This window comes from Megalobrama amblycephala, linkage group LG3 (genome assembly GCF_018812025.1).
Source record: "Megalobrama amblycephala isolate DHTTF-2021 linkage group LG3, ASM1881202v1, whole genome shotgun sequence".
Classification (NCBI taxonomy): domain Eukaryota; kingdom Metazoa; phylum Chordata; class Actinopteri; order Cypriniformes; family Xenocyprididae; genus Megalobrama; species Megalobrama amblycephala.
The window spans coordinates 20457222-20484034 of NC_063046.1; the positions used below are offsets into that span (position 1 = coordinate 20457222).

At 36.6% G+C, this 26813-nt stretch overlaps 1 protein-coding gene across 1 annotated transcript in view; it reads right to left on the reverse strand.

The window, feature by feature from the left end:
• The window catches only part of nfatc3a (nuclear factor of activated T cells 3a), a 79468-nt gene that overhangs the window by 25696 nt on the left and 26959 nt on the right, over positions 1-26813 (reverse strand). Inside the window, 5 exon segments of the mRNA XM_048184598.1 lie at positions 2475-2615; positions 2710-2882; positions 4107-4306; positions 21339-21501; positions 26383-26812. Of these exon segments, the coding sequence (XP_048040555.1) occupies positions 2475-2615; positions 2710-2882; positions 4107-4306; positions 21339-21501; positions 26383-26812 (1107 nt within the window).

The following is a 26813-nucleotide window of genomic DNA, read 5'->3' on the forward strand; positions in this document are numbered from 1 at the left end:
TTGAATGACTAGGCGACTAATCAGTCCTTAGGAAGCCATGAATAATTAGGAAGGTTTCAGGTTCACCTGACCCCGAATGCATTTCTTGGCATTGTTCACACTACATTTCAATAAGTTTAAAAAACAAATGGACAATTTGTGGTAAAACTTTAAAAGACTCTTTTTTCTTCTTTTTTAAAATAATTATTTTTGGTGGTTTTGCCTTCATTGCGATAGGACAATACAGAGATCTGACAGGAAGCGAAGTGGGAGGGTTGGGGACAGAATCAGGAAATGTCTACAAGCAGGACTCAGGTCACCTGGGTCATTTTAATAAAAAACGAGTGGCCACCATGTTCCAACAAGACTGCGATGTCAGCAAGGAGCTAGTGGGTGATGATTTGGGCTGGAATATTGGGAAGTGAGATGGAAGGTCCCTTTAGGGTCTCTGAGGGTATTAAAATGACTTTTGCAAGATATATGGAGTTCATAACTGGCCATTTTCAGCTATGGTATAAAAAGGAGGATAGTGCCTTCTGAAATACAATGCACTATGCACTATCCCATGCTGCAAAAAAACACCACAGCAATAAAACTTTCTACACCCACTGTAAATGTTTCTCTTTGTGAGGTTTGGTTAGTGGTGGCTAAAATGCATCTTTACGCACAACTGCTAGCCTGCATGGAGAGATTCTTGAGACTCCAGAAACACCAGCAGCTTCAAATACCTGTTTGCTGCTCAACACTGGGACATGAACTTTCATTAATAAGCCTTTATCTGACCGAGTTCTGCTGTGCTCTAAATCACTCAGAAATCTTATGATAATTTGATAATCTCCATTCAGTTTTCACACAATATTAGCGGTTTTCATGCCTTTTGCACAACATTGCACCATTTCATGCTTTTCATCTTCAGAAATATCTTTCTTCCTCCCCATATTGCATGAGAACTGTGACTTGCTTAATAATGTGGAACAACCTCTAAGTAGGGTTTCCATAGACCTAGCAAATTAATTTGTCTAAGATTGATACCAGTTATCTAAAAAGACATGGATAAATTAAAAAAAAAAACATTTTCTTAGAAAAACTAAAATCTGAATGTTTATTGTACTGAAATTTTACTGATATGTCACTTGCATAATATTTTGGAACGCGGTGTAATCAATAAATGGTTATAGATAAGGAAACAAATAGATCCTTATAGTACAAGACACAAAGTTTGTCTGGCACACACAGTCAGCTATTAGTTGCCTGCAGCTGGAGCAACCGTGCTGACCTCTGAATCATCCTTACAGCAGATGCTGAGGACTACAGGTGAGCTCCAGAACATCAGTGACATGCCACTATGCCGCCAACCATAAATATAGCCTCCATGTGTGTGGGTGAACAGAGAGACAGAAAGAAGGGAAAAACAGGCAAGTTTATAACCATAAAGTAATTAAGGTATGTGTTTGTGCGCACAATGCTCTTGCACCTCTTTGTGTGTGTGTTTATGGGCTGAGGATGTAGGTGTGTGCAGAGTGCATTTGTGTTTATGTCTATATGCGTGTACGGAGTCAGCGCTTGCTTGAGTGCAGTGGTGTTTGTGTGTGTAGGTGTGTTGTGTTCATGCTGTACTGCACTAACACATATACAGACACACACACACACACACACACACACACACACACACACAATGTCCCCAGAGGAGAAGGGAAATCGTGGGAGGTCAAGATGCTGATAAAGTGAAGATAAATCTCTCTGGTTTGACGAGCAACAATAAAATTCCGCTCTCAAATGAGAAGTGAGAAACTGACACTCCCTCACATTTTAACCATCGCTCCAGTTTCCCAAAGCCAGACATACTTTAACTATAAACCACCTGATCTTGTTATTTTTAACAATAAGGCTGGTTTAGCTTCACTAAGTCAGACATTAGTGCAGGTATAACTGTGACCCTTGAGGATAAGACAGGTGAGGAGGCAATATTTGCTCACAGTGAATGATGAAGACATTTATACTGCATACTCAGCTGTACTTGCAGAGCTTGCAGCAACCTGCTAAAAGGAATTAGTACTAGCCAAATTAAAGTAACGATACTAAGTGGACGGATCTAATATCCCTCTAAAAGGAGTTAATTTTGACATAATGACCTGCTGACTGAACATTATTCAGCTACACAGTACACAGCTACTTACCAAATAAATAAATAAATTGGTATGAAATATTGACTTGACTTTAAATTATGTATGAAGTGAGTAAGAAGAAAGAGTTTTGAGAGATATGAAACTGCCATAGCTATGTAACTATGCAAATCGATTCTGATTAATATATAAGGGAATACAAGGAAATGCATTATTTTTTTTAATTAATAAAAAATATTAAATAAAAATGACCGATCAAGTGTTCCTGACAGCCATTTAATAAGCAAAAATAATACACGGTGAAAAAGAAAAAAGTGACTCAAACTCCCATCTTAGCACTTTTGGCCTACCAATTGGTAGGAGGATTCTTACCAGGACCTTTCTCCAGAAAAATGACTTTTGACTCAGGGAAGAAGTTGGAGCCCGTGATGACCATTTCCTCTCCTCCACTCACTGGGAAGCTGCTAATACTGGCTTTCTCGACCTGAGGTAACTCCTGTGCTGAGCGCTGGGCTATTTAATCACAAATACAGATAAGATAGTCAAATTTACAGAGAGAATATTTTCTTAAATATATTTTTTTTCTAAGTGTATAAATAAAACCTACAGCACTCCACTGGAATTGATGCAGCTTGCAGTGAGACCACTTTTCCATTGGGTTGTGGGATGTGAACCCGGAACACCACGCGGACCCGAGTGTTTTTCCGTCCAATATCAGTCTCTCCTTTTCTCAGCTCGATGTCTGAGTTCCTCAACTTCAGGATTCCAGCACAATCAATACTGACAAACACAGCAAAAGAAACATGTCAAGAAGGAGTATCCATGACTGTTCCATCATCCAACCTATCAAACAAAGTTGCTTAAATGATTTCTAATCAATCCAAGTCACTTTCTATATTTATACTACTTTCATGTAGTTGATAAATGACTGACAACAAACAAAGGGGTATGCATACCCAATTCAACTGTACATTAATAGCTGGCATAGAAATAAAAGTTCAAGCTGTACTTATTAAACAATAGAAGAGATTATTGGCGTTTTCAGTTATAAATGGATATACATGCTTTTGAACTTTCTACTCAAAGAATCCTGAAAAAAAAAATGTATCATGGTTTACACAAATTATTAAGCTGCACAGCTTCTTTCAACATTGATAATAATAAGCAATGTTTGTTGAGCACCAAATCGGCATATTAGAATGATTTCTGAAGGATCATATGACACTAAAGACTGGAATAATAATGCTAAAAAATGCAACTTTGTAATATAAATAAAAAAATAAAATAAATTCAATTAAAATAAAATAAATCAAAAATAGAAAGTTATTTTAAATTGTAATATTTTACAATATTACTGTTTTTACTATTTTAGATTAAATAAATGCAGCCTTGTTGAGCATAAGAGCCTTCTTTCAAAAACATCAGAAAACCTTAGTGACCGCAAACTTTTGAATGGTAGTATATATGACAGTGCTGATATGTGTGTATAGGTTTTGCTGAACTTGTGAAGGAAAATTTTTGAAAATGTCTTGAAAATTATTTTTTAATCTAAATCCAATATTGTCAGAAGTGGTAAGGTGTAGTACATATTTCAGTATGAAAACCACAGGTCATCGTGAATATGGCTTCCAGAGTTTGTGTGAATTTCACTACATTGTGAAGATCAAATTTCCCTACAAGGATAATAAAACTTAACATCACCTACATCGTGGGAAGCAGCCAACAGTCCCCACAAAAACAGTAACTTTATAACTTTATTAAACAGTAACTTTACAACTTTATTCTGTACTAAATAAAGAAAATAAAAAAACGCAAAAAGGCTTTTGTGATGGTTAGGTTTAGGGAAAGGTAGATTAGGGGATAAACAGTATTATTAGGCCAGAATAAAAACAAACAAACTCAAATGAAAAATCCCCAACATGATAGAAAAACAAATGTGTGTGTGTGAGACAGAGCGAGAGAGAATCAAGGTTGATGTCGAAGTGAAGAGCTGCTGGCAGGTACCTGGCAGACATATTGTTTTCAGGAAGGAGAGGAATCTCGAGAACCTTTGTGCTGGCAATGATAATTTCCTGGCTTGCTGTAGCAACAGTTTTTCCTGTGATGCGGTGAACCTGGTAGAAAGCATGCGGCCTCAAATAACGGTCGTCCGCTGTCCCGATGAACATCTGCAGATTCACTGGCTTCTCACTGTAGCCAACCAGCTGTTAAAAAAAGTGGAGAGATGATTCATGATCAGTTTTTATCTGCATGAAAATAAATAAAAAGGTTAATTGTTTCCAACAGAGGTTTTTAATAGACATTCTGACAAAACTGCTATGAAAACTATAACACAATCGTACAAATTATATAATAAATTTAAAGACTACACCTGAACTATATGGTGCATATAATATATCAATAATACCCCAGTTGTGATTTTTCATCAACTTTTTTGGGTCACAGAGTTTATTTTCTGCAATAATCCAAAAGCCAATAGAAAAATCCAAAGGGCTTTTTGTAGAGGGAATCAGGGTGATGGTAACTTCCGGGTTGGCCTGAAAAATATGTAATCCCTGGAGCCCTCTATAGCCAAACTCATATATTTCTGACAGGCTGTATTCATCTAGAAACACTGGACATTCAACCAGGTAAAATCGGCAATATTCTCCATTTGTATCACAATCATTTTCCCCCAATGCATTTCCATCTGAAGGACTTACTTCCCAAATCTTCATCCATGCACATTAACATCAGACGTTAGCCCACTTTTTCCAAGAACCCAAAACACTGTAACTACTAATTAAAATCCAGACATGAACATAAAAAAAAAGAAAAAAAAAAGAAAAAAGTTTTTGAGCCACGAGCCACGAAAAAAAAAAAACACCACCAAAACCATATTGAAGGAAAAAATAAATGAGTGGGTAGAAAGGTGAGAAAAGAAAAACAAAACCATGAAACACATTCTACTCTGCTGCTAAAATAGTACAAGCAAGACTAATGGAAATAGGGAAGTGAAACCCCTATTAAAACATGAATAATTAGATGTAACATTATTCTGTGAAGTAAGTTACAGAACAAAAAGCTTTCACAGAGGCATTTTCCTTCATAGTGCAACACACCAGAGTGTCCGATGCAAACTTCAGTCAGACACAGGGAGCCAGTGAGGCAGCGCAATGCCCCATCCAGCAGTTTGTACACACATATGACCTGTCAATAAGCTTCCCAGACAGGTGAGAAGTTCACAAACAGAGGGGAGCTTTTCCACTGACATGCATGTGTGGGTGGGTGTTACCTAGGTTGAGCACACAGGCTCCTAACAAGCTCTCTACTGTTGAAATGTTATGCTTGGCAAAAACTGACCCAATGCAGTGAAAGAGAGAAAGTGGGAATGAGAGCAAAAAAGGAATTAAGAAAAAGAGAGAGAGAGAGATGACCCACTCACAGGTAACGGAAGGACCAAGCCAACCACAGCAACATAATAATGAGAAAAACATGCTTCACATTTAAACTGACAGGTCTTGAGAACAGAGCCAGACATGTGTGGATAGGGGAAAAAGAAATAGATGTTGGGAAAAGAGAATCAGGGAACAACGGAAGACTTGGATGGTGGGATTTGGTTCATGTAGTTCCCAGGACAGCTTGGTTTTATTACACTTGGAGACATGCGTAACTAAGAAAATTATTAAACCAAAAGGGTATGCTTCGTTTCAAAATATTTATGGTAACTTTTCACAACAAGATTCTCTATGTTAAAATTAATAGTTAACATGAAATAACAATAAAAAAAATGAACCTTCTAGCATTTATTAAGTAGGGCATAATGTACATCCAGCTGGTTGTTATGACAGAATAAACCCCAACAGGGTGATCAGGACTCGCATCACCCTGAAGGGGTTTATTTTGCGATAACAACAAGCTGGATGTACATTATCCCGCTTATTAAACGCTACTTCGCACATAAGTAAATAATTGGACACAAAATATTGACTTTTGTTGGAATTTTTTATTAGCTTACTAAATGCAAAGCTTCCGCAAAGAAATCAGTTGCTAGCAAGCTGCTTTAATTCAAGCCAACTAACAAGTTCAGACTAGATGAAGGGATAAAGTACAGTCATACCACTTATTATATGGCTTCTAACCACATAAATAATTATGGGGACAAGAGATATGGATTTGAGATGCAACTGTTTTGAAATTTTGCCTATTTATCATCTAATAAACTATTACAGTTTACAAAATCTTCTGGGCAAGAAGTTGAACAGCAACAATATTAGGGCCTGTTGTGTTCACACAGAATGCGTTTTTCCATCTTGCATCTCGTTTAATCGGGGAAAAACACCTCAGAATGTTGCAACTGACCAATCCGATTCAAATATTCCAGAGAACCATGTAATAATCTTCTCCTTATAATAATACATTTTGGGTTGTGGGCAGTTGTGGCCTAATGGTTAGAGAGTCGGACTTGTAACCCGAAGGTCACAGTACCGGCAGGAAATGTAGGTGAGAAGAGTGAATGAAAAGCGCTCTCTTCCACTCTCATTACCCACAACTGAGGTACCCTTGAGGCACCTAACCCCTAACTGCTTCCCGGGCACTGCACACTGTTCACACGGTGTGTGTGTTCAATACTTACTGCTGTGTGTGCACTTGGATGGGTGAAATGCAGAGCACAAACATGAAATATGGGACACCATATTTGGCTACGCTTTATGTCACTTTCATTTTTAAGCTCAAGTTGTATTCATTAAAATTAACTAATGTATTATGAAAAACTGTAGCATATTTTTTTTTTAAATTAACATTAAACCAAATTTTAAAAATCAGTAAAAATTGTTATTTCATTATGTTTTTACTCATGCCATGGCTGAGGTTCAATTTCAAAAAAAAAAAAAAAAAATGTTGAATGGAGCATTACTGGTCAATCTGCTTCATGAAACCTTTGCCTCATCCTTCTATTTAATGCTTTTCCATTGAGCACTCTTGTTTCTGTGAGTGCTGTGAACTCTGTGAGACCTCCAGGCAATGAGGGATTCAGGAGTTGAGGCCATGTTTATGCTGCAAGACCTGAAAAGGTGAAAAGCTCAAGTGAAATGAACCATGACCCTGCCAACACCACAAACTTGTAGGATTTACTTCAGTGATGAGAGTGAACCACCCCAGGTAACAGCTCCAAACCCATCTGGACAATTCATTTTCATTGTGTGTATGCACAAAGAAAAACAAAACAAGTCTGTGTTGTGTGTGTGTGTGTGTGTGTGTGTGTGTGTGTGTGAGAGAGAGAAACTGGCTTCCAAGTTTAAACAAAAGCTATCAACTATCATTCAAAAGTTTGGGGTCGGTCGGTAATTTTTTTTTTAATGTATTAATGTAATAATTTTTTAATTTTTAAAATACAGTAACAGTAATATTGTGAAAATATTATTACAATATAAAATAAGTGCCTTCTATTTTAATATATTTTAAATATAGTGTACCTGCTCTCTAGTCTTGCACAGCGTGCAAGATAGATTTAAAGGTGCTAAAGAGGATGTTTTGTTTTATACATTTTTGCAATATTACTTGAAACTGTCTTTACTAACTGATAAAAGAATATTTATTAGGTGCACACAATAATAGTAATATACATCATCTGTGCACGAGGTAGGGCCTTAAAAACATAAGCCAATCGTTTACGCGATCATCGCGTAAACGATTGGCCCTCTGGCTTGTCAATCACTGCCATGACGTTCCTTGTGAGAGAGGAGCGCGGCTGCGCGCTCCATTAACTTTCCACACTCCACAGGCGCTGCATGCAATGTTTTTGTCAGGAGACAGGAGTAACAACTGCAGATTATGAGTTACCTGCGGTGAGTCCGACATAATGAATCCACTAACACGACACAGCGAATGCCGGAGGTAAACACTCGTGTTCCAATACGAGTGTTTACGAGTTTTGGGAGGCGTTCCTTTGAAATGTGTTGTGAAGGAGGGGGGTTGTTCTTACGCATGCGCTCATTTCAAAAACTCAGTAACAGTCTTTGGTTTCTCAGTCGACGAAAAGAACCTCTTTAGCACCTTTAAATAGTACATCATCTCAATCAAACTTTTGCAAACTGAACGTCAAAAGGTGAATTTGAACTATTTTAACAAACTATTTTAACAATGGTGTGATATGATTTAAATCAACATGAAACCACATTCACAACTTATTTTACTTGGAAATTATGGGTTATTTCTGACTAAGTAAAACAAAATATTCAATACATATTCAATACTCAATTGGGAGCTGACTGGATCCTGAAGAGTGGACGTTTCATAGCATAATGGAGCCAGTAATTACATTTTGATGAAAGATTATAAAGACAAACATTTCTGTTTGAAATAAAGTACACTGATGAACATCCAGGAACATGTTTTATTAAAGTAAACAGTGTCAATTTTGAGTTCATGTTTACTTTAAGGTCACCAAAGTCATTCATTTTGATCTGGAATGCTATAAAAAGAAGTATCCAAAACCCCTAATGGTCAGTATGATGCATTATAATGTAAAATCACTTTACAAGATGATACATCAGTCCATGAACATTTATGACTTTTGGAAATTCCATGAACATGTTGCAGCCTCAGCAAAGTTTCAGAGCGCTGCTTCAGTTTCAAGACATTTAGAGCAGCTACAAGGCGCCACATTCTCAAGGAGTTTCTGAATGCCTGCGGCTCAGCCTCTGCTGCTGACTTCAGCACGACCCCTGCACTCTTTCTTTCTCTTCCCCTCTCTTGTTCAGTAATTGTTCCCTCCATTAAGGCAAAAGAATCACAGCTGATCTCCTTTTCTATTTATCTGCAGAGTGTTTAACTGTGTTTAAACACAACTGTTTAAAAGTTTGAGGTCAATAAGATTTTTTTAAAATGTTTTTTAAAGAAGTCTCTTATGCTCACCAGGGTGCATTTATTTGATCAAATATACAGTTAAAAGTAATATTGTGAAATCAGAAATCATTCTATGCTGATTTGATGCTCAGGTTGCATTTCTCATCAATGTTGAAAATAGGGGTGTATCGACCGCCGATTTTTATCGGCCGATTTTTGCTCAATTTACAACCATCGGCATATCGGCTATAGCAGGAAAAAGGCCGATATAACAAACCTATGGTTTATTAATTAACTGCGTGAAGGAACTGAGCTGTATAATGACTGTTGCGTAATCTTGGCGCTGCTGTTGGCCATTTTAACATGGGGGTCAATGAGATTCTGCTCTCTTTTGGAGCCTGTCCCTAGTGGCCAGTTGATGAATTGCAGTTTAAGTCACTTTCGTATTGGCTTCAATAGAAACTGGGGGAGGTTGCCACTTGATTTAGACTTACAAAAAAAATATTAAAATGTATACAAAAACAAATTAGAAGATTAATAATAAAGTCTGTTACAAAAAAGAAGGATTAATATGTATTTAATGTATACAGTGAAGAATATGCATTGTTATTTTACATTTCTGTACCTGAAAACTATTAAACCTACCTAAAAAGCACTGTTTATTTAAATATATCTTTGTTCTGTTGTATTTATGTAGGCCTGCAAAATGTTAAATGGATCCAATCCATGTTCATTAGAAATTATTTGATGATGCAGCAATAAACCAGCTAGTTTAATTTAATGCAGGTGTTTTTGAACTTTGCTGATTTAAAACATGATCAAAATACTATCTATTTTGATGACAAAATTTCAAATAAGAAAGGAAGTGACAAATATTGGTATCAGCCAATAATTTGTTTGTTAAAATCGGTATCGGTATCAGCCCCCAAAATCCTATCGGTGCATCCCTAGTTGAAAACAGTTGTGCTGCTTAATATTTTTGTGGAAACCTAATTGTTTTCTACTTTCTGAAGGTAGAATACACGTGTTAAGAGTTTTGTGGATCACCTGTGATTCATTCTTTAAGGAACAGGAAGTCATTTCTGTTTTGTACAACAACACTTCGTGAAGTGACTACATCCATGCTCTATTCCCACTTCCTTTAATCCTGAAGAAAAGCTTAGAGAGGTGGCCACGTGCTGTGAGGGGGGAAAAAAAAGAAAAAGAAAAAGAAAAAAGGGAAAGAGACAACAGAATCAAACAAGCTTAAAAAACAGGAGTCTTGAATGATGTGGCATCTCTCCAAGCTACAGGAAACATCCTCTCATCATCGACAGGCCTGAAGAAATCCACAGTGTGTGTTTCAGTGAGATTTCACAAGAAGACTGTTCCTGCACTACTGTAACCTCCCTTCTCTGACACTGGTTATATTAAACTGCTGACATTAAGAAAAGTCACATGTCCCATAGCTGGAATAAAGCTATCAGGGGCAAAAATAACCTCCCTGGGTTGCCTTTCATATTGAGGACTAAATAAAGTCTCATTCCAACTGTTTCTCAGTGCATTGCCAGGTGGTCAGGTGGTCTTAAACACAGCAGGAAGACACAGTCTAGCGTACAACAAAAGCACGTGCAGCACTGTTTTGGTGTAGCACGTTTTGCGCTGTCGTACTTAGGCTGCATGCTTCATCATGCCTTAACTCCCTTTACACACCCTCTACACCTTGACTTTCCCTTAAAGCTTCATGTCTCCTTCCCCTATTCCTCTTCAATCTCTATCTCCACTCCTCCTTCTTTCTCCATCTCTCCATCTATCTCTCTCCTTCCTACCCGCTGCTGGCAAGTTGTTTCCCTGTGTTGCTCTGTGGTTGCTATGGTGAGGGCCAGCCGGTGCGTGTGTGTGCATGCACAAGTATGATTGAGTATGTGTGTGGGTAAACCCGAGCCTAAGGGGGTGGGGAGAAGACTCAAGGTCACACACACACACACACACACACACACACACACACACACACACACACACACACACACACGGGACCTCTTGCCCTGAACCGTGGACTAGTGCTGACATGCTCTCTATACTTACTGGACACAGTAAGAGGTCTGTTCACCGATGCAGTGTTTACACAACATATGCCTGTGTGTGTGTGTGTGTGTGTGTGTGTGTGTGAGAGAGTGTGAGTGTGGGTGTTTAAGAGAGAGAGAGAAAAAGAGAGAAAGAAGGGATAAATAGAGGTGTACACATAGAGAGTACTCAGACCTAGGAGGCTGGGTAACCTGTTGTTTAAATAAGGTCAATGTGTAAAAGGCTGCACTAAGACTTCCACACAAACACATCAAGATATAAACATTCGTACAGAGCGAGTACAGCATTTACCATGGTGTGTACCTCTCTCACCCCCTCCGTTCTCTGTGCTGTGTCCTACTCTTCAATCCACATCAGATACAGCCTCAGGCTACTGTACAACAAAAGCACTGCACTCATGAGGGTATACAGACAACAGTGTTGCTCCCCAGAAAAAAAAAAAAAAAATTAACAAAGGACACAAACGTCTCTGATCGGCACAGAAAATGACCCAGCTTGAGGTCTGAGGGTCACCAAGGTCAGCCATTTTGTTTTTCATACTAAGCCATGTTGCACAAAACAATAAAGCTAATATCTTTGGGAAAAGATCAATTAAAAGACTATTCAGGATTAAACTCTAAATTGTTTTACTACAAATAATGATTTTGATTCATATCTCAGATTGTAAAAACAAAGTAATAAATGTAAATGTAAACCACTTATAATAGAAGTCTATATGGTGATTGTAGAGCAGTGGAATAAATTTGTGTACAATTTTCACACAGGATTTTGGTCTGCCGAAACCGCTGGAAATAATATTTATTTTTTTAATTAACTAAAAAGTGTTCCTGTAGCTCAAACAGTAGACTATGGTGCTTGCATGGGTTTGACTCCTAGAGAATGTATGAATCAATGAAACCTATACCCTGAATGCAATGCAAGTCGCTTTGCAAATGCGTAATTTAAAAGTTATGTTTTATTTAAAAAAAAAAAAAAAAAAAAAAAAATGTACACACACATATATATATATATATATATATATATATATATATATATATATATATATATATATATATATATATATATATATATATATATATATATATATATATATATATATATTTTTTTTTTTTTTTTTTTTTTTTTTTTTAAATAACGAATCACAACAAAAGTATATAATTTTCTTCACAAATAAATTCTTAAAAAAAAAAAAAATTTAGGGCCCCCCAAAAAACGTTTTTTATGGAGCAAAACTTCATCTACTGGAATTACATTGGTAGCCTATAACCAGAACGGAGAAAAGTCCCCCCCTTGATCATCCCTATAGGCTTGTAAGGGCAAAGTTGGAGCCTCTCCAGCCTGTCAGGCATGATAATTTTCTACAGTGGGCATGTTCAGAATGGTATTCCCGACTCAAAAGTATCATTTATACAAGTGCTTAACAAAAACATAGGCTTTGCATTTCTGCTTTTAACCTCTCCAGTACAATTGCCATTAAACGACTTCTCTGTTGTAATTGACAACCTGGCAACAGATGCTCTCAGTAGAGTTAGCCCAGAATATTCCTTTGCCATCCTACTTCTAAAAACACAGGGTTATTTATTTTTCATAAAGCTGATTTCCATCATGTGTGTTGATTCCACTGAGCCTTTTTATCTACATAAAAGCTTTGGGTGAAAGGTACAAGTGACTTTTTCTCTGAGAATAAAACACATGAACAGATCCTACGGCAAATGTAAACTCTGCTGTCCTTTGTGTGCGTCTGTGTTTAACCAGTTCAATTGTGATCTTTCACTCACACACACTTACATTTAGGAAAGTCTATGCCAGATGGGCTCACAACTTCTACGTCTCCTAGCAACAGGTGTGCTGATTTTGGTTAACATCGAACCCGATGAAATGAGAGTGAGGTTTGTAGGGCATTACACAGCATTCCTCGTAGATCTCTGAACTGTGAATTAGCCCAGTCCAAACACTACCAGTAAACACTGTCACTTTGTTTTGCTGGTGTTTGTCTGGCTACTGTATGCTGCAATCCGCAGCCTTCTGTTATGGCAGCTTGACTTACACACAACTGATAGATACACTCACACACGTTTCTTGATTTCACCACAAATCATGTCTCTGATCTCTCACACAATAACTGGAGTAGTTAAGCATGTGTTTTTGGTTGTAACATTAGACTGCTCTTGCCCCTGTAAAGCAATTTTCATGACCTGTGTAAGGGGTTTACCACCATCCACATAACTGGGCCAGTCGTTACTCTACACATAAACATTGCACCTCTATGACAAAAGCACGCATGGGACGAATTCTGCTGCTTCACGATGAAGCATTGTACAGGTTTACATGGGACTGAGCGCAGCTACTGAATGGCTGTAGGTAGGGCTGCAACAACTATTTAGGGCTGCCCTCGACTAAAGATTTTTCAAGTTGACTAATAAGCCATATAAATTATAATAATGACCGGCAAAAGTAATAATTATGAATGTGTCATGAAAAAACAGCAAGGAGACTGCCTAAACATTTTAATAATTTATTGATAATATTTTCTGTTTTCGGCTGCAGAGATTAAGTCGACGATGCTGACTCATACATCTCTACATCTCTATTTCTCATGTCTAAGAGGCAAGTATACACTGAAGGTATACACTGAAGGCACACCGGGACGATTATCGCACGTGCTTACCGCCAACGTTTAACGCCTCTTGATTAAACAAAGGGCACCAATGTGAGTGTGCACACCGACGTGCAAAACGGCAGATGTAAAAGCATAATTAAAAAAAAAAAAAAAAAAAAAAAAGCGCCTCTGGTTTTTTTTACATTTTTTTGGTTTGATGCACCATGTTAAAAACTGGTCAACCAATGAGATTGTTCACATGTTCACATACCTGGAATTTGTTCACATGCCTGGAGCTGCTGAAGTTACAGTAAAACACAACTTGGTGGGGCTCAAGCACAAAACGGCGAGCACACATTGATAAGAAGACGACGACGAAGAAGACCCCTACAAACTATGGGTGCTCTGCCAGTTCTTGCTCACACCAATAGATGTGCATTATATGCTATTTTATTTCTGAATTTTTATTGTTTTTTACATTCAAGAAATATTGTTGAGAATGTCAATTCATAAATATGTTTATTTGCACTACCGTTCACTTGCACTACTGTCATTGTGACTTATTTGCACTTATTTCTGACTACCATCTCCTCATGTCATGTATATGCCATATATGCCATTTTATATCTGTATTTTTATTGTTTTGTTTACATTCAAGAAATATTTAGAATATCTAATTCATAAATGTTTATTTGCACTACCGTTCACTTGCACTAAGCACAAGCGCCATACTGTCAGAGAGTGAATCTGCATGTTCACTTGGTGCATCGCCAGTGAAAATCACTTGGGTATGAACACAAAGATGTGTCGAAAAACATCTCGAAAAATGCTGGGGATAAGTGCGTGCAATAATAGGCCCGGTGTGCACGAGGCTTGAGTTTTTTTTTTTTTTTTTTTTGATGTGCTCAAGTTCACAGACATCGCGACAGCAGAAAGCGCATCCTGTTTGATTGTTTTTTTGTTATTGTCAGTTTACACAAATAAAAGTTTACCATTTCGAATGATGCATTTACTCTTAGCCATATTTGAGGTCGATGGATGATAGGTGAACATTTGGATTTCCTGTCCGACATACTTTAATTACCACAAGGACCCGATGTTAATCTATCCCTTGTGGACTGCGTGACTTCGCCACAAGGTTTTTTTGTTTATGTTTTTCTTCTGCGACTAACCGACTAATACAATTTTTGGTCGACTAAGCCTCTTCTAGTTGACTAACGATTAGTTGAATATTAGGGGGCAGCCCTACAACTAATCGATAAAATTGATTATAATCCATAATACAAAATAATCAACAATGAATCCATTTATCAATTAGTCACGCCTGCACACTGGGCAAGGAACCATCTGCCAGTCAAGTCACTTTACAGTAGTGAATAACACATTTCTATGGACAAAACGCATATGTCTTTCCTTTTGCCAAATAGGTAGGAACTACTTAGGAAAACTGGGCATGCTGCCGTCCAAGGCCACGCTCACCATGGATACGCTTTAGTAGGAAAAACTTCTTAGCAAACTTTTAGTCATAGTGGTGTCTATACTTGTATTGTTCCCAGGTGCATGAAGTCAAAGAGTAAACGTAAATAAGCAAAAATGAGTTACTTTCATTTTCCTTAGTGCATAACTTACATTTTACGGTTATATCCTTATCTGTAAATGTTAGAAAGTCATGCAAGTATGTCCATTTTGCATATTCCACAATAGGCGAGTCTCCGTTAAAGTGCACAGACTTCAATGTCCAAGCGTAGGTGCATGTATGCGTGTCAAACAGACAAGGTACAGTAGAACAGGAGTGCAATAATTCTGACTAATATATACATTTAAAAAAATACAAAATTGTGAAAAAATTAAGTTAGATTTATTATTGTAATACAATTAATTACTATGTTCAGATGAGTGATGTGTGTGTTCCTCATACCTTATACAAGTTAACCTATTGTGCTTTTGTTTTTGTTTATTATCATCATTTTTAATTTAGTCATTTTAACTTCTGTTTAAAGGGACAGTTCACCCAAAAATGAAAATTCTGTCATCAATTATGCAACCTTATTTTGTTCCAAACCTGTATGAGTTTCTTTCAGACAGTGGACAGTAGCCATTGACTTCCATAGTAGAAAAAAAAAAACTATGGAAGTCAATAGCTACTGTCAACTGTCTGGATAGTAACACTATTCAAAATATCTTCTTTTTAGTTCAAGAGAAGAAAGAAACTGAGTTTTGAAACAACATAAGTGTGAGTAAATAATGACAGAATTTTCATTTTTGGTTGAACTAACCATTTAAAATGGTATGCAATCATATGTTTTGTGGTTTAGAATGTAATGTTTTTATTTTAACCTTTTTTTGCACATCAGAGCCGCGTTTCAGGCCAGTAGCCCGAGATATATACAGCTGCAGACCAGCAGCGCCAGACCCGAATTGCGCTACCACGCAATGTTCTTTTATCAAATGAGCTGTTTTCACAAGGTTTGGTTGGATTGATATCTACAGTATTTAACAACAATACGTTTAAATAAAGTCACTTTTCTGTTCAGATTAAAATAATTGTTAGTTGCAGCCCTAGCTGAAGGTAAAGTATCAAATCAGATCATCCACACAAACACTATTATACAAATATTATTATAGTATTTATACATATTTTGAATTTGCTTTTTTCATATATATTTGGCTTTCTTTTTTCAATTTTTTGGTAATTTTGTTGTGCTTTTGTCATTTTATCAGTTTTTGTTATTTCTATTTACCTTTAAATTATTTTTATTTCAGTTTTAGTAATTTTCAGTTATATTTGCCAAGGCAAGATTTCTAAGTTCTTCATCTAACATTCATATTTTATTTTATTTTATTTAATCTTTTAAAATTCCAATTCCATTTGATGTTTACATGGTTTCTGTGTTAAAGGCATATGGAACAGCATTAATAACTACAATTTTACAATAAGTATATTTTATGTAACTCTTATTAGCTACTAGTGGCTGTTTGTTCTTTTTGGTCCATTAGTCAACAAATGCTCGGTAAACACAGCAAGTGTCATGAAGGTCACAGGCACAGAGATGCTCTTTTAATTTAACCATTTAACAGTTCATTCATAGATAATCATTTCAAGTTAATTTCAAATCACTTCCATTCACACACTATTTCATCTCATATTTCTTTATGGTTTTGATTTAATTCTGTAATAACTATTTTCTCATTCAAATTTTTTGGAGGTAGTCCCTTTTTTGCCTTCTCTGTCAAATTCCCCGACGCATACATAAAAACACACAAACAGAGTCTGTTGTTAGTTTACAACTGGCATACAGGTGTATGGGTCTGTTCTCCTGGCTAATTGGCAGCGTAAGTGCTGCTGACGGCAATATGGCTCAGTGAGTCTGTTCACCATCTCTAAGATCCAGTCACCGCAGAGAAGCTCACTCCCAGGACAGATGGAGTCTGCGGTGTCACCTTCTGACGTCACAACAACAGATACTCCACAGTAGCAGCCTAAGACTCCAGCAGCGCATGCCCCAGAAAGCATCATGGGAAACATTATCGTAAACAGCTGCTCGCTGAAAGGTCTGGAGGTATGGGAGATTTTCCATGTGCAGATTTCCGCAAATGGAACCAGAGGGTTTCAAAACCACAATCAAACAGCATATAAAGGGTCAAAATTAACACAAAAACAAAAGACAAGTGTGAAAATTCAATGTTAACACTTTATAGAAAGGTTTAATTTGTTAACATTAGTTAATGCATTAAGTATCATGAACTAACATTTTTTAATTCAAGGTTAATGTTCATTTATACGTATACAATTGCTCATTTATAATTAATATATAATTAATTAACATAATTATAATTATGTAACATATAATTAACATATAATTAATATTGTATTTCTGTTCAGTACATTATTACCCATAATAACTTTATACGATAAGACTCATATCTGTGTTTATGAACTAATTTTCCCTATTCATTTAATTCTCCTCTTGTACAAATGTGATCAAAAAACAAAAACACATATTTACCCAGGTTTTCTAACACAGTTTTTCCCTGTGGGTGTACCAGTATGTGTCTACCACCGAACAGACTTCATTAATGTGAGGTAATTATGCACCCTCAGTCATAGTGTGAGGGGAAGAGGGGCTATGATGTTAAAGAGTTAGTCATTAATACTCTGAAATAGTAAGGAAGGCACGCTCACTCGCACAACACTCATCCTCATGTGCATACGGGTGGTTGATGTTTAAGCACAAAAGGTTGGGAAATAAATCTCAGCAAACAAGACATAAAAATCAGTTTTGCAAATGACAATTGAACTTTGTATTTTAACTAATTCGTTACATTTTTACAGGCTCAATCATGAAAGCACATTTCTTCTCTACAAATGCAGAAGGAATATATAGTTTCTGAAAGAAATATCTGCATACTAATTGTCATTAGTCTATTATTAAATAATGAATAATTACCAACTTAAGGTTTTTCATTTTTTACAGACAAAAATATGTATCATATGGTAATTATTTGAACTAATAATAATAATAATAATAATAATAATAAAATAAAAATGATGATTTATTTCATTCCATTTATAATGCAATCAATGGCCTAACTGATATCAGCAAGCATCCAATATATGACGGCATTCAATTTAATGGCAATGTAAAAGGTGTTTTTCTATGAAGAGTGTCACACATTATGGCCTTTACTACAATACCATCTTATATAAAAAAAGACATGGCAAAACTCAGAGGCGTCAGGCACTGTATGTATTTCTGAAGGGGCACCAATTGGGGGGGGGTCAGTGATCGCCTGCATTTTTATGTATTATTATGTCCATGGTGACACATCATGCTTGTCATTTGACACTGCAGCCACAATAGTGCTGTATGACTGATGTATTGGTTTTATTTCATTTGCTTTTTTGTTTGACACATTCCCAAACATGTTAACTATATCATGAAATATCTGATATTCTGATTCTCAAATACGTGTAAGTACATGTATTTGGTTGTTTAAACACCTTTATAATGATATGTTAGTTTATTTAAGGGCGAAGGGTGCCGCTGCAATTCAGAATCAGAGTTGCCGGAATTACAACACAAAAATACATCCATTCTCCTAAAAGACATGAAAGTGGCCAGTGAACTGGGAATAGAATAAAGGGTAACACTTTACAATAAGGTTCATTAGTTAACCTTAGTTAACTACATTAGTTAACATGAACTAATAATGAACTGCACCTATATATCATTTACTAATCTTTGTTAATGTTAATTTCAACATTTAATACATTATTAAAATCTTGTTAATGCATTAGTTAATGCACTGTGAGCTAACATGAACAAACAATGACCAACTATATTTTCATTAACTAACGTTAACGAAGATTAGTAAATACAGTAACAAATGTATTGCTCATGGTTAGTTCCTATTAGTTAATACATTAACTAACGTTTAACTAATGAACCTTATTGTAAAGTGTTACTGAATAAAGTTTATAAAAATAAGAATAACTTTATAATTACATACACAGTGTGTATCTGATATCAATAAAACACGGAGTCAAATTCCTCGTGAAAGGATTAGACATCAGTGTGTATTTTACAAAATATAGTACTTTTTGCTAGTACTGTGTATTTAAATATCAGAAACATAAATTAAACATTATATAATATGGTTGAAAACAATGAAGAGTTGTGATCTATGGTTAAGTGAGCGTGTCCATCTCTGGTCAAAGACTTTATATACTCTTGAAAGGGACTTTACTCTGGCTCAGTACAAGTCGAAGCGAGAACACAGATTTGAATTTAGCAGTTGATGACAAGCTGCACTGAACATTCTAATCACACCTGTTTGATTGTATCGAACGTAAAAAAAATGTTTTTGGAAGCTGACTTCAAAATTAATTTTGCTCAAAAATCGGAGGGGGCACGTGAAACTATGCATTACCCATTTCTCTGACAAAATTAATTAAACCCTGTGAATTATGCATGGCCTTTTGAGTTTTTAAAAACTAGATACACTCACTGGCCACTTTATTAGGTACATTTTGCTAGTATCAGGTTGGACCCCTTTTTGATTTTGGTCCATACTGACACAATAGCATCACGCAGTTGCTGTAGATTTGTTGGCTGCACATCCATGATGTGAATCTCCCATTCCTGTACATCCCAAAGGTGCTCTAGTGGATTGAGAGCTGGTGACTGTGGTGGCCATTTGAGTTTAGTGAACTCATTGTCAAATCCCAAAATCCCAGAAGATCCGCAGTTTCTGAAATACTCAGACCAGCCCATCTGATACTAACCATTCCACGCTCAAAGTCATTTAAATCTCCTTTCTTCCCAATTCTGATGCTCAGTTTGAACTTCAGCAGATAAGTCTTGACCATGTCAACATGCCTAAATTCACTGAGTTGCTGCCGTTTAACTGGCTGGTCAGATATTTGTATTAACGAGGAGTTGAACAGGTGTATCTATTAAAGTGGCCAGTAAGTGTATTAACTAATAATAAGGCTTAATGTTCAGCCGTTGTCAGAAATGTTTGAGCACTGATTGAATTTCAAGTATACTCAATTTACACATAATTATGAAACAAGGCAATTTACTACTTCAAAGTGTTTTTTTTATTTTTTTTTATTTTACCAATTCATTATTCACTACTATCTTCAGTATGAAACCCTGGACACAAATGCCATATCAACAACCCATACACACAAACTGACAACATGCTACACCAAAGAGATAGGAAATCCCTAAATATTTTGTGATTTGATTTTGCATTTGACATCTACAAATTTCATGAGGTACAGTCCGGAAAAAGTACGAAGAACTCAAACTAACTAAGAAGAATTGGAACAAAGGGCATTGTAAAAGGCAGCCCTGCAGTATAAAAGAGATGAGATGTCTGATAATGAAAGATGATCATGCAGGTAACCTAACGAAGGTCATAAACAAGGAATGACCAATTAATGGCCCCCAAGACACAAGACTGAGGTGTGATGTGGCAGAAATGCAGGTCTGTAATTGTGGTTGTTTAATGGACCATTCAAAGCCAGAGGTTATGATTCAGGGGAAAGGCCTTCTTCTCTTCCACACATGTTCAATGATCTTGGTTCCTGAGTTGTATGTGTGCTTCATTAAGGCTACCACAAAAGAGGCCACTGCCTCCAAGACCATAAAATATTTACCAACAAGCTCTCTCTCAGTCACCCTATGAGAGGTAGCCTCAAGAGAGTGCCAGGTAAGCTTACCTATCTGATCAGGAGTACCACATGATACAGCAGGATACTAATTTGGCTTCATTTTACATAAATGATGCCATCACCTCTACTGAAGCACGCTCCCATGGGCAAGTCGCTAGTACAAGTAGCACAGATGCAGTTGGTATGAAATAAAGTCTCTAATCAGACTGCTATACTGTTTGTTTGGATCTAACTGACACCAAAACAGTCCTGCACTAGCTGTTACCCAGTAAAATGAATTTTATGGCCAGTAATGAGGTTACTAGGCCACACAGCAGACGCTTTCTGTGTGGTCTCGCTTCTCAAGTTCTGCTTCCTGTAAGGGAACGGATGGCATCACACTCTGTTCCCACTTTTGTGGCCAGTGTAATAAGTACTAAAAAAAACAAAACAATCAAGACTACAAGGCTTCGTATGACAATCCAAAAACAAGTTTAACCTCTGGTGGCAATCAACAAACAAATGTATTCGACCAGGAAAGATAGCCAGGGAAAATGACATCATCACTGTTGTGGAGACTCACCTTGACGATAGGGTGTCCCCCAGACGTGGCTTTGACAGCACCTCGGCTGCCTTCGGTCTCATAATGAGCTCTGTGATGAGCTTTGGGGTGAACCTCAATCTTTAGTTCATACTGCCCATACTGATTTGGCAACGGCCAGTCCAGGGGAGGCAGAGATGATGCCCTGTACACAGACCAAGAGCAACATAAACAGAGCAGTTACACAATGCATAGTGATGAATCGTAGATTGATTATAAAAATTAAAACATGCAAAACAAGATCAATCATTGAGCAGCTAAGCAACACTTCAGGATACATCGATTTCATGTTATTTTGTTTGTCACAACCACAGAAATTCAACAAATCTTATTTTTTCAGTGTTGGTGCTGGTGCCAGAACTGGCTCTCACTCCCCACGAAAAAGCGCTATGCATGCAAGACATCTAAATAAATTTGACAATGAAATCGTACAGCTGTGGTTTGTGTGTGCCACAATATCCTTCGATAGGCTCGTCCACTGAGTTATAGGACAAATTAGAAAGCTCAAAGAAAAAAAAACAAACTAAAAAGGTGTATGATCTTTTGAACTGTGAATTGGATATAAAAATATGGTTTTAAAATGAAAAATAAGACTTGTGATCAAAGATCATGATGTGACATGCTTTTGTAAGGGCAGGTTAAATGCTAATATAGTTAGTAACACAGTACTGTTAAAAAAATAAAATAAAAAATAATTTCCTCCCCCCTTATGTCATTCCAAAAACAGAAGAACATTTAAGTAACCAAACCATTTTAGTTACTATTGATTTCTATTTTATGTACAAAAATAAAAACAAAACAAAAAAACAAGACATTTCTAAAAATATCTTCTTTAATTCCTCAGAAGAAAAAAAGTAATGACAGCAAACAAATGATGACCGAATTTCATTTTTGGGTGAACTATCTATTTAAGGATATGCAAAACTATGCATTTTCTAAATCAACTTGTGAAATATAACATAATATAACAAAGGCAGGTCAATGATCTGAATTTTTAAACCGATTTTTTGTTTTCACAGATTTTTATCTTAGTCTAGCTCTCTACCACATCCTCTTTCTTTCCCGATCATCCCTCTCCTGTAATGTGACATGTACATGCCCGCTGTCATGGTAACACGAGATGGATCGTCAGGGGAAACTTGAGAAGGCTGTGTGTGACGGTAGTGGCCTAACTATAGTGGCCTAGTGGCCTGTGGACACCCATCAGCTTTACTTGGTGAAAATGTACACTTGCCTTATACATGCACAAGTGCGGTACACACACAAAAAAAAAAAAAAAAAAAAAAAAAAAAAAATGAACAAGGAAAAATATAAAATTTTTATCATTAGTATACACCAATATGACAATAAACAGGGATATTAACTTACACATTTAAAAATTAAACAATATTTTAATATATAAAATATATATAAATGCCACATAGATACTTTCATCGATACAGATGAGAATCACTGAAACGGAATTTTGAATTGATTAATACCGCAGAAACAAACAGAATGATTTATGAAGTTCTATTTCATGAAGATCTATCAATTGCAAAAATTGGAATTGGTAAATTTGAAGTTTAAATCAAAGACACTATTCAAACATGTCTTTACACTCACAACTATCCATTCAAAATTTTGGGGTCAGTAAGTTCTTTTGTTCCTGTTTTGGTTTGTTTGTCTGTTTTTTTAATAAAATTAATACTTTTATTCAACAAATATGCATTACATTTATCAAAAGTGACAGTAAAGACATTTATAAAGTTACCAAAAAATTATATTTCAAATAAATGCTGTTCTTTCAAACTTTGTATTCATTAAAGAATTCTGAAAAATGTCACCATTTCTACAAAAATATTAAGCAGCACAAATATTTTCAACACTCACAATGTTGAAATTCACAATAACACAAACATTTCTTAAGCACCAATTCAGCAATGATTTCTGAAGGATCATCTGGCACTGAAGACTGAAGTAATGATGCTGAAAATTCAGCTTTGCCACCACAGGAATAAAACTACATTTTAACATGTATAAAAAAAAAAAATAAAAAAAAAGTTATTTGTAATAATATTTCACAATATTACCCTTTACTATAATTTTGTTCAAATAAATGCAGACTTGGTGAGCATAAGAGACTTTGTGAAAAACATTAAAAAAATCCTACCAACCCCAAACATTTGAAAAACTAAAGTGAAAACATAATGGGTCTCATTCACTAATCTACGTACAAATGTTTTCATGAACAAATCGTGATTCATCAATAACTTTCATTCTAAAATTTATTCTAAATTTATGAAAAAAAAAGTAAGTAAAACTGAAACCACTCATACACAAAAATCACATGGCGTTATTAACATTTTAAGATTAAATTTTATGCAAACATATTTTATGATTATATATATATACACACACACAATAAAGTATAAGAAAATTTGCATTATAGCTTGAGCTGCGAGAGCATTATAGCTATAGCTTTTTGCTGAGAGCGGTGAAAGGAAAGGGTGTGCATAAAGCTCTTATAATGGACATGGTTTGGGCATTTTTATGCAAATTACTAACCTCTGCCACACGGTTGCTTATTTAGAATACTCCAAAATCATTAACGTTTGAACATTAAAAACAAATGCATGTGCGTATATTCCATATAGGTGGACATTTTTCGTGAGAAGTTCTGCTGTGCGATAAATATGAATAATTCACGCAATTATTAGTGAATGAGACCCATTCTCTATTTGATACATTGGCCAGTCCTAAGAGCAGGCAGGTGTGTGTCTTCATCTGAAAGTGCGTTATGCTTAGCTGACTGTCCTAAACTAGACCCACTAGAGACTAAATCTCAACGCTATGCCAACTTCATCAACCCTGCCATTGCACTCCCATCTGTTAAACCAGTCAAGCTTCTAGATCTTTCTATTGCTGCTGATTGATAGAGCAGGCAGCACACACACACACACACACACACACACACACACACACGATGGCAGACAGCAGAGCTGTGAGCTCATATAACATGGATCAGGTATCATGTCTCTATTGTATGAAGGTACGGCCATAAAGATGTTAGTCAACACTGCACCTACGTGTTGCTTTATTGAACATTTCATGACATATTTGTGAGAAAGAGTGAGAGCAGGTTGTGTGACTGTGTTCTTTTTCATATGTTGCTGAATGTGGAACCAAGTGTGTTTACTATACATTGTGGATTATTAATGAAGAGGCCTGACTGAGTTAAAAAGTGTGTTGTGTTGGTGCGGTCAATAACAGAATGACTGTGGGCAGGGACACGTTTGCGACCCACAGCCACACGCTCTCTTTACTGATTTATGGTGACAGAGGCCAGGGCACACACACAGCCGTCTTCATCTAACTAGCACACACATACACACAACCATTATCTGATGCTCTGATATGGATAGTGAACACACTTTTAACTCTTTGTGCTCATTGTGATCATTGTGCTCATTCAACTACCTCATGCTACTCTAAATGTATAAATCCATAAGATCTTGCCTTCATGCTGTGGAAATACAAACCGGAAGAGCGCAGCACTGAAAAGGGGCGGGGCTAAAAAAGCTCTATAGGTTTGAAATGACATGAGGGCGAGTACATGAATTTGTATTTTTGGGTGAATTATACCGTATAAATACAGATCAAACTAACTATATCGTGAATCATATTGTTTACATTAACGATATATATTATCGCATTTATATATTGTGATATCTCGATATAACAATGTATCGTTACACCCCTATTAATTACAGAACACTATGCAATTAAAGGGATAGTTCACCCAAAAATTTATCTGCTTACCCCCTGGGCATCCAAGATGTCGGTGACTTTGTTTCTTCAGGAGAACACAAATGATGATTTTTAACTCCAACCGCTGCCGTCTGTCAGCCGTATAATGTGGGTCAATGGGAACTTCTTTTATAAGAGTAAATAAAACTTGCTTAGACAAATCCAAATTAAACCCTGTGGCTCATGACGACACATTGACCGTTTCCTAGACACAAAACGATCGGTTTGTTTGAGAAACTGAACAGTATTTATATTATTTTTTTACCTCTAATACATCACTATTTCCAACTGCGTTCAGCACTCGTTTAGTGAGGTCTGATCGCGCTCTGACAACGGCAGTGATGTCTCGCACTTATACTTCAATGGGTGCGAGACATCACTGCCGTTGTCAGAGCGCGATCAGACTTCACTAAGCGAGTGCTAAACGCAGTTGGACATAGTGGTGTATTAGAGATAAAAAAATGATATAAATACTGTTCGATTGTTTCATGTGTTAGGACATCAATGTGTCGTCACGAGCCGCAGGGTTTAATTTGGATTTGTCTATGCATGTTTTATTTACTCTTATAAAAGAAGTTCCCATTATACGTTATACAGCTGACAGACTGCAACGGTTGGAGTTCAAAATCATCATTTTTGTTCTACTGAAGAAACAAAGTCACCTACATCTTGGATGCGCTGGGGGTAAGTAGATAAACATCAAATTTTCATTTTTGGGTGAACTATCCCTTTAATTAGTTAATATAAATTTATCAGTATCGAAATTTCCCAAATTTTGACATTTAGATTTACTTTGCCATTAAACACTCGCTTAGTTAATGTTTAAAAATACTGTTAAAAGTAATCATTAGCAAATCTCAAAATGATTATTCATATTTATTGTATTTTATAATGTTGTGATGCCTAAATTGACTTGTAGCATTTAAAATTTTAGTTTTTTGTTTTATTTATTTAGGCAAAATATTGGATTTTAATATCTGCCCTTTATTGCTTAGTGGCCATAAGACAAAACAATTACTGGTATCGGCCATGCGTAACTGAAAGTTGAGTCTCCTGTGCTTGTAAGGAGCACTATTTGTGTGCTGCATGTGAGTGACCATTAATAAAAAAAGTTGCTGCCAAATCAGTCATATGACGTTCTCTGTCAGTTTAGATGCTGCCTTAGAAAGACACTGACAATATAGTAGTCAGCTCTTTCTCTTACTTGTGTCTCTTCAAAGCAGAGGAGGGGGTTTACCTGAAAATAGGTGTGTGTCCTGGTTTGGGTTTGTTCCATGTGAAGTGAGATGGGACAGAAAGAAACTGCTCTCCAGATCCATCCTTCTTTAATCCGTGCATGGCATCCTCAGCAGGTGAGTCAAGCAAAGGAGATACATTCCCAGAGTCATCCATGGCCATGTCGCCCTTCCCTTGCTGTATTGCTGCTGTACAGTCCTGGGAGGTCTTCCTCGTCTTGGAGGGAATGTCAGCCTCAGAGGGACAACATTGGAAAGGGGACATACTCATGGATGGGCTTCCTATCCAGGTGTCTTCGGTCACGCTGCCCCTGGGCGAGGGGCCGGGCGTGGCAGTCGGGGAGTGATGGGGTGATAAAGAGCCCAGGTAGCATATATCAGCGCTGGAGTGACGTCTCTTCCCACAGGGTGATGTCGGGCGGGAAGAGGGCGT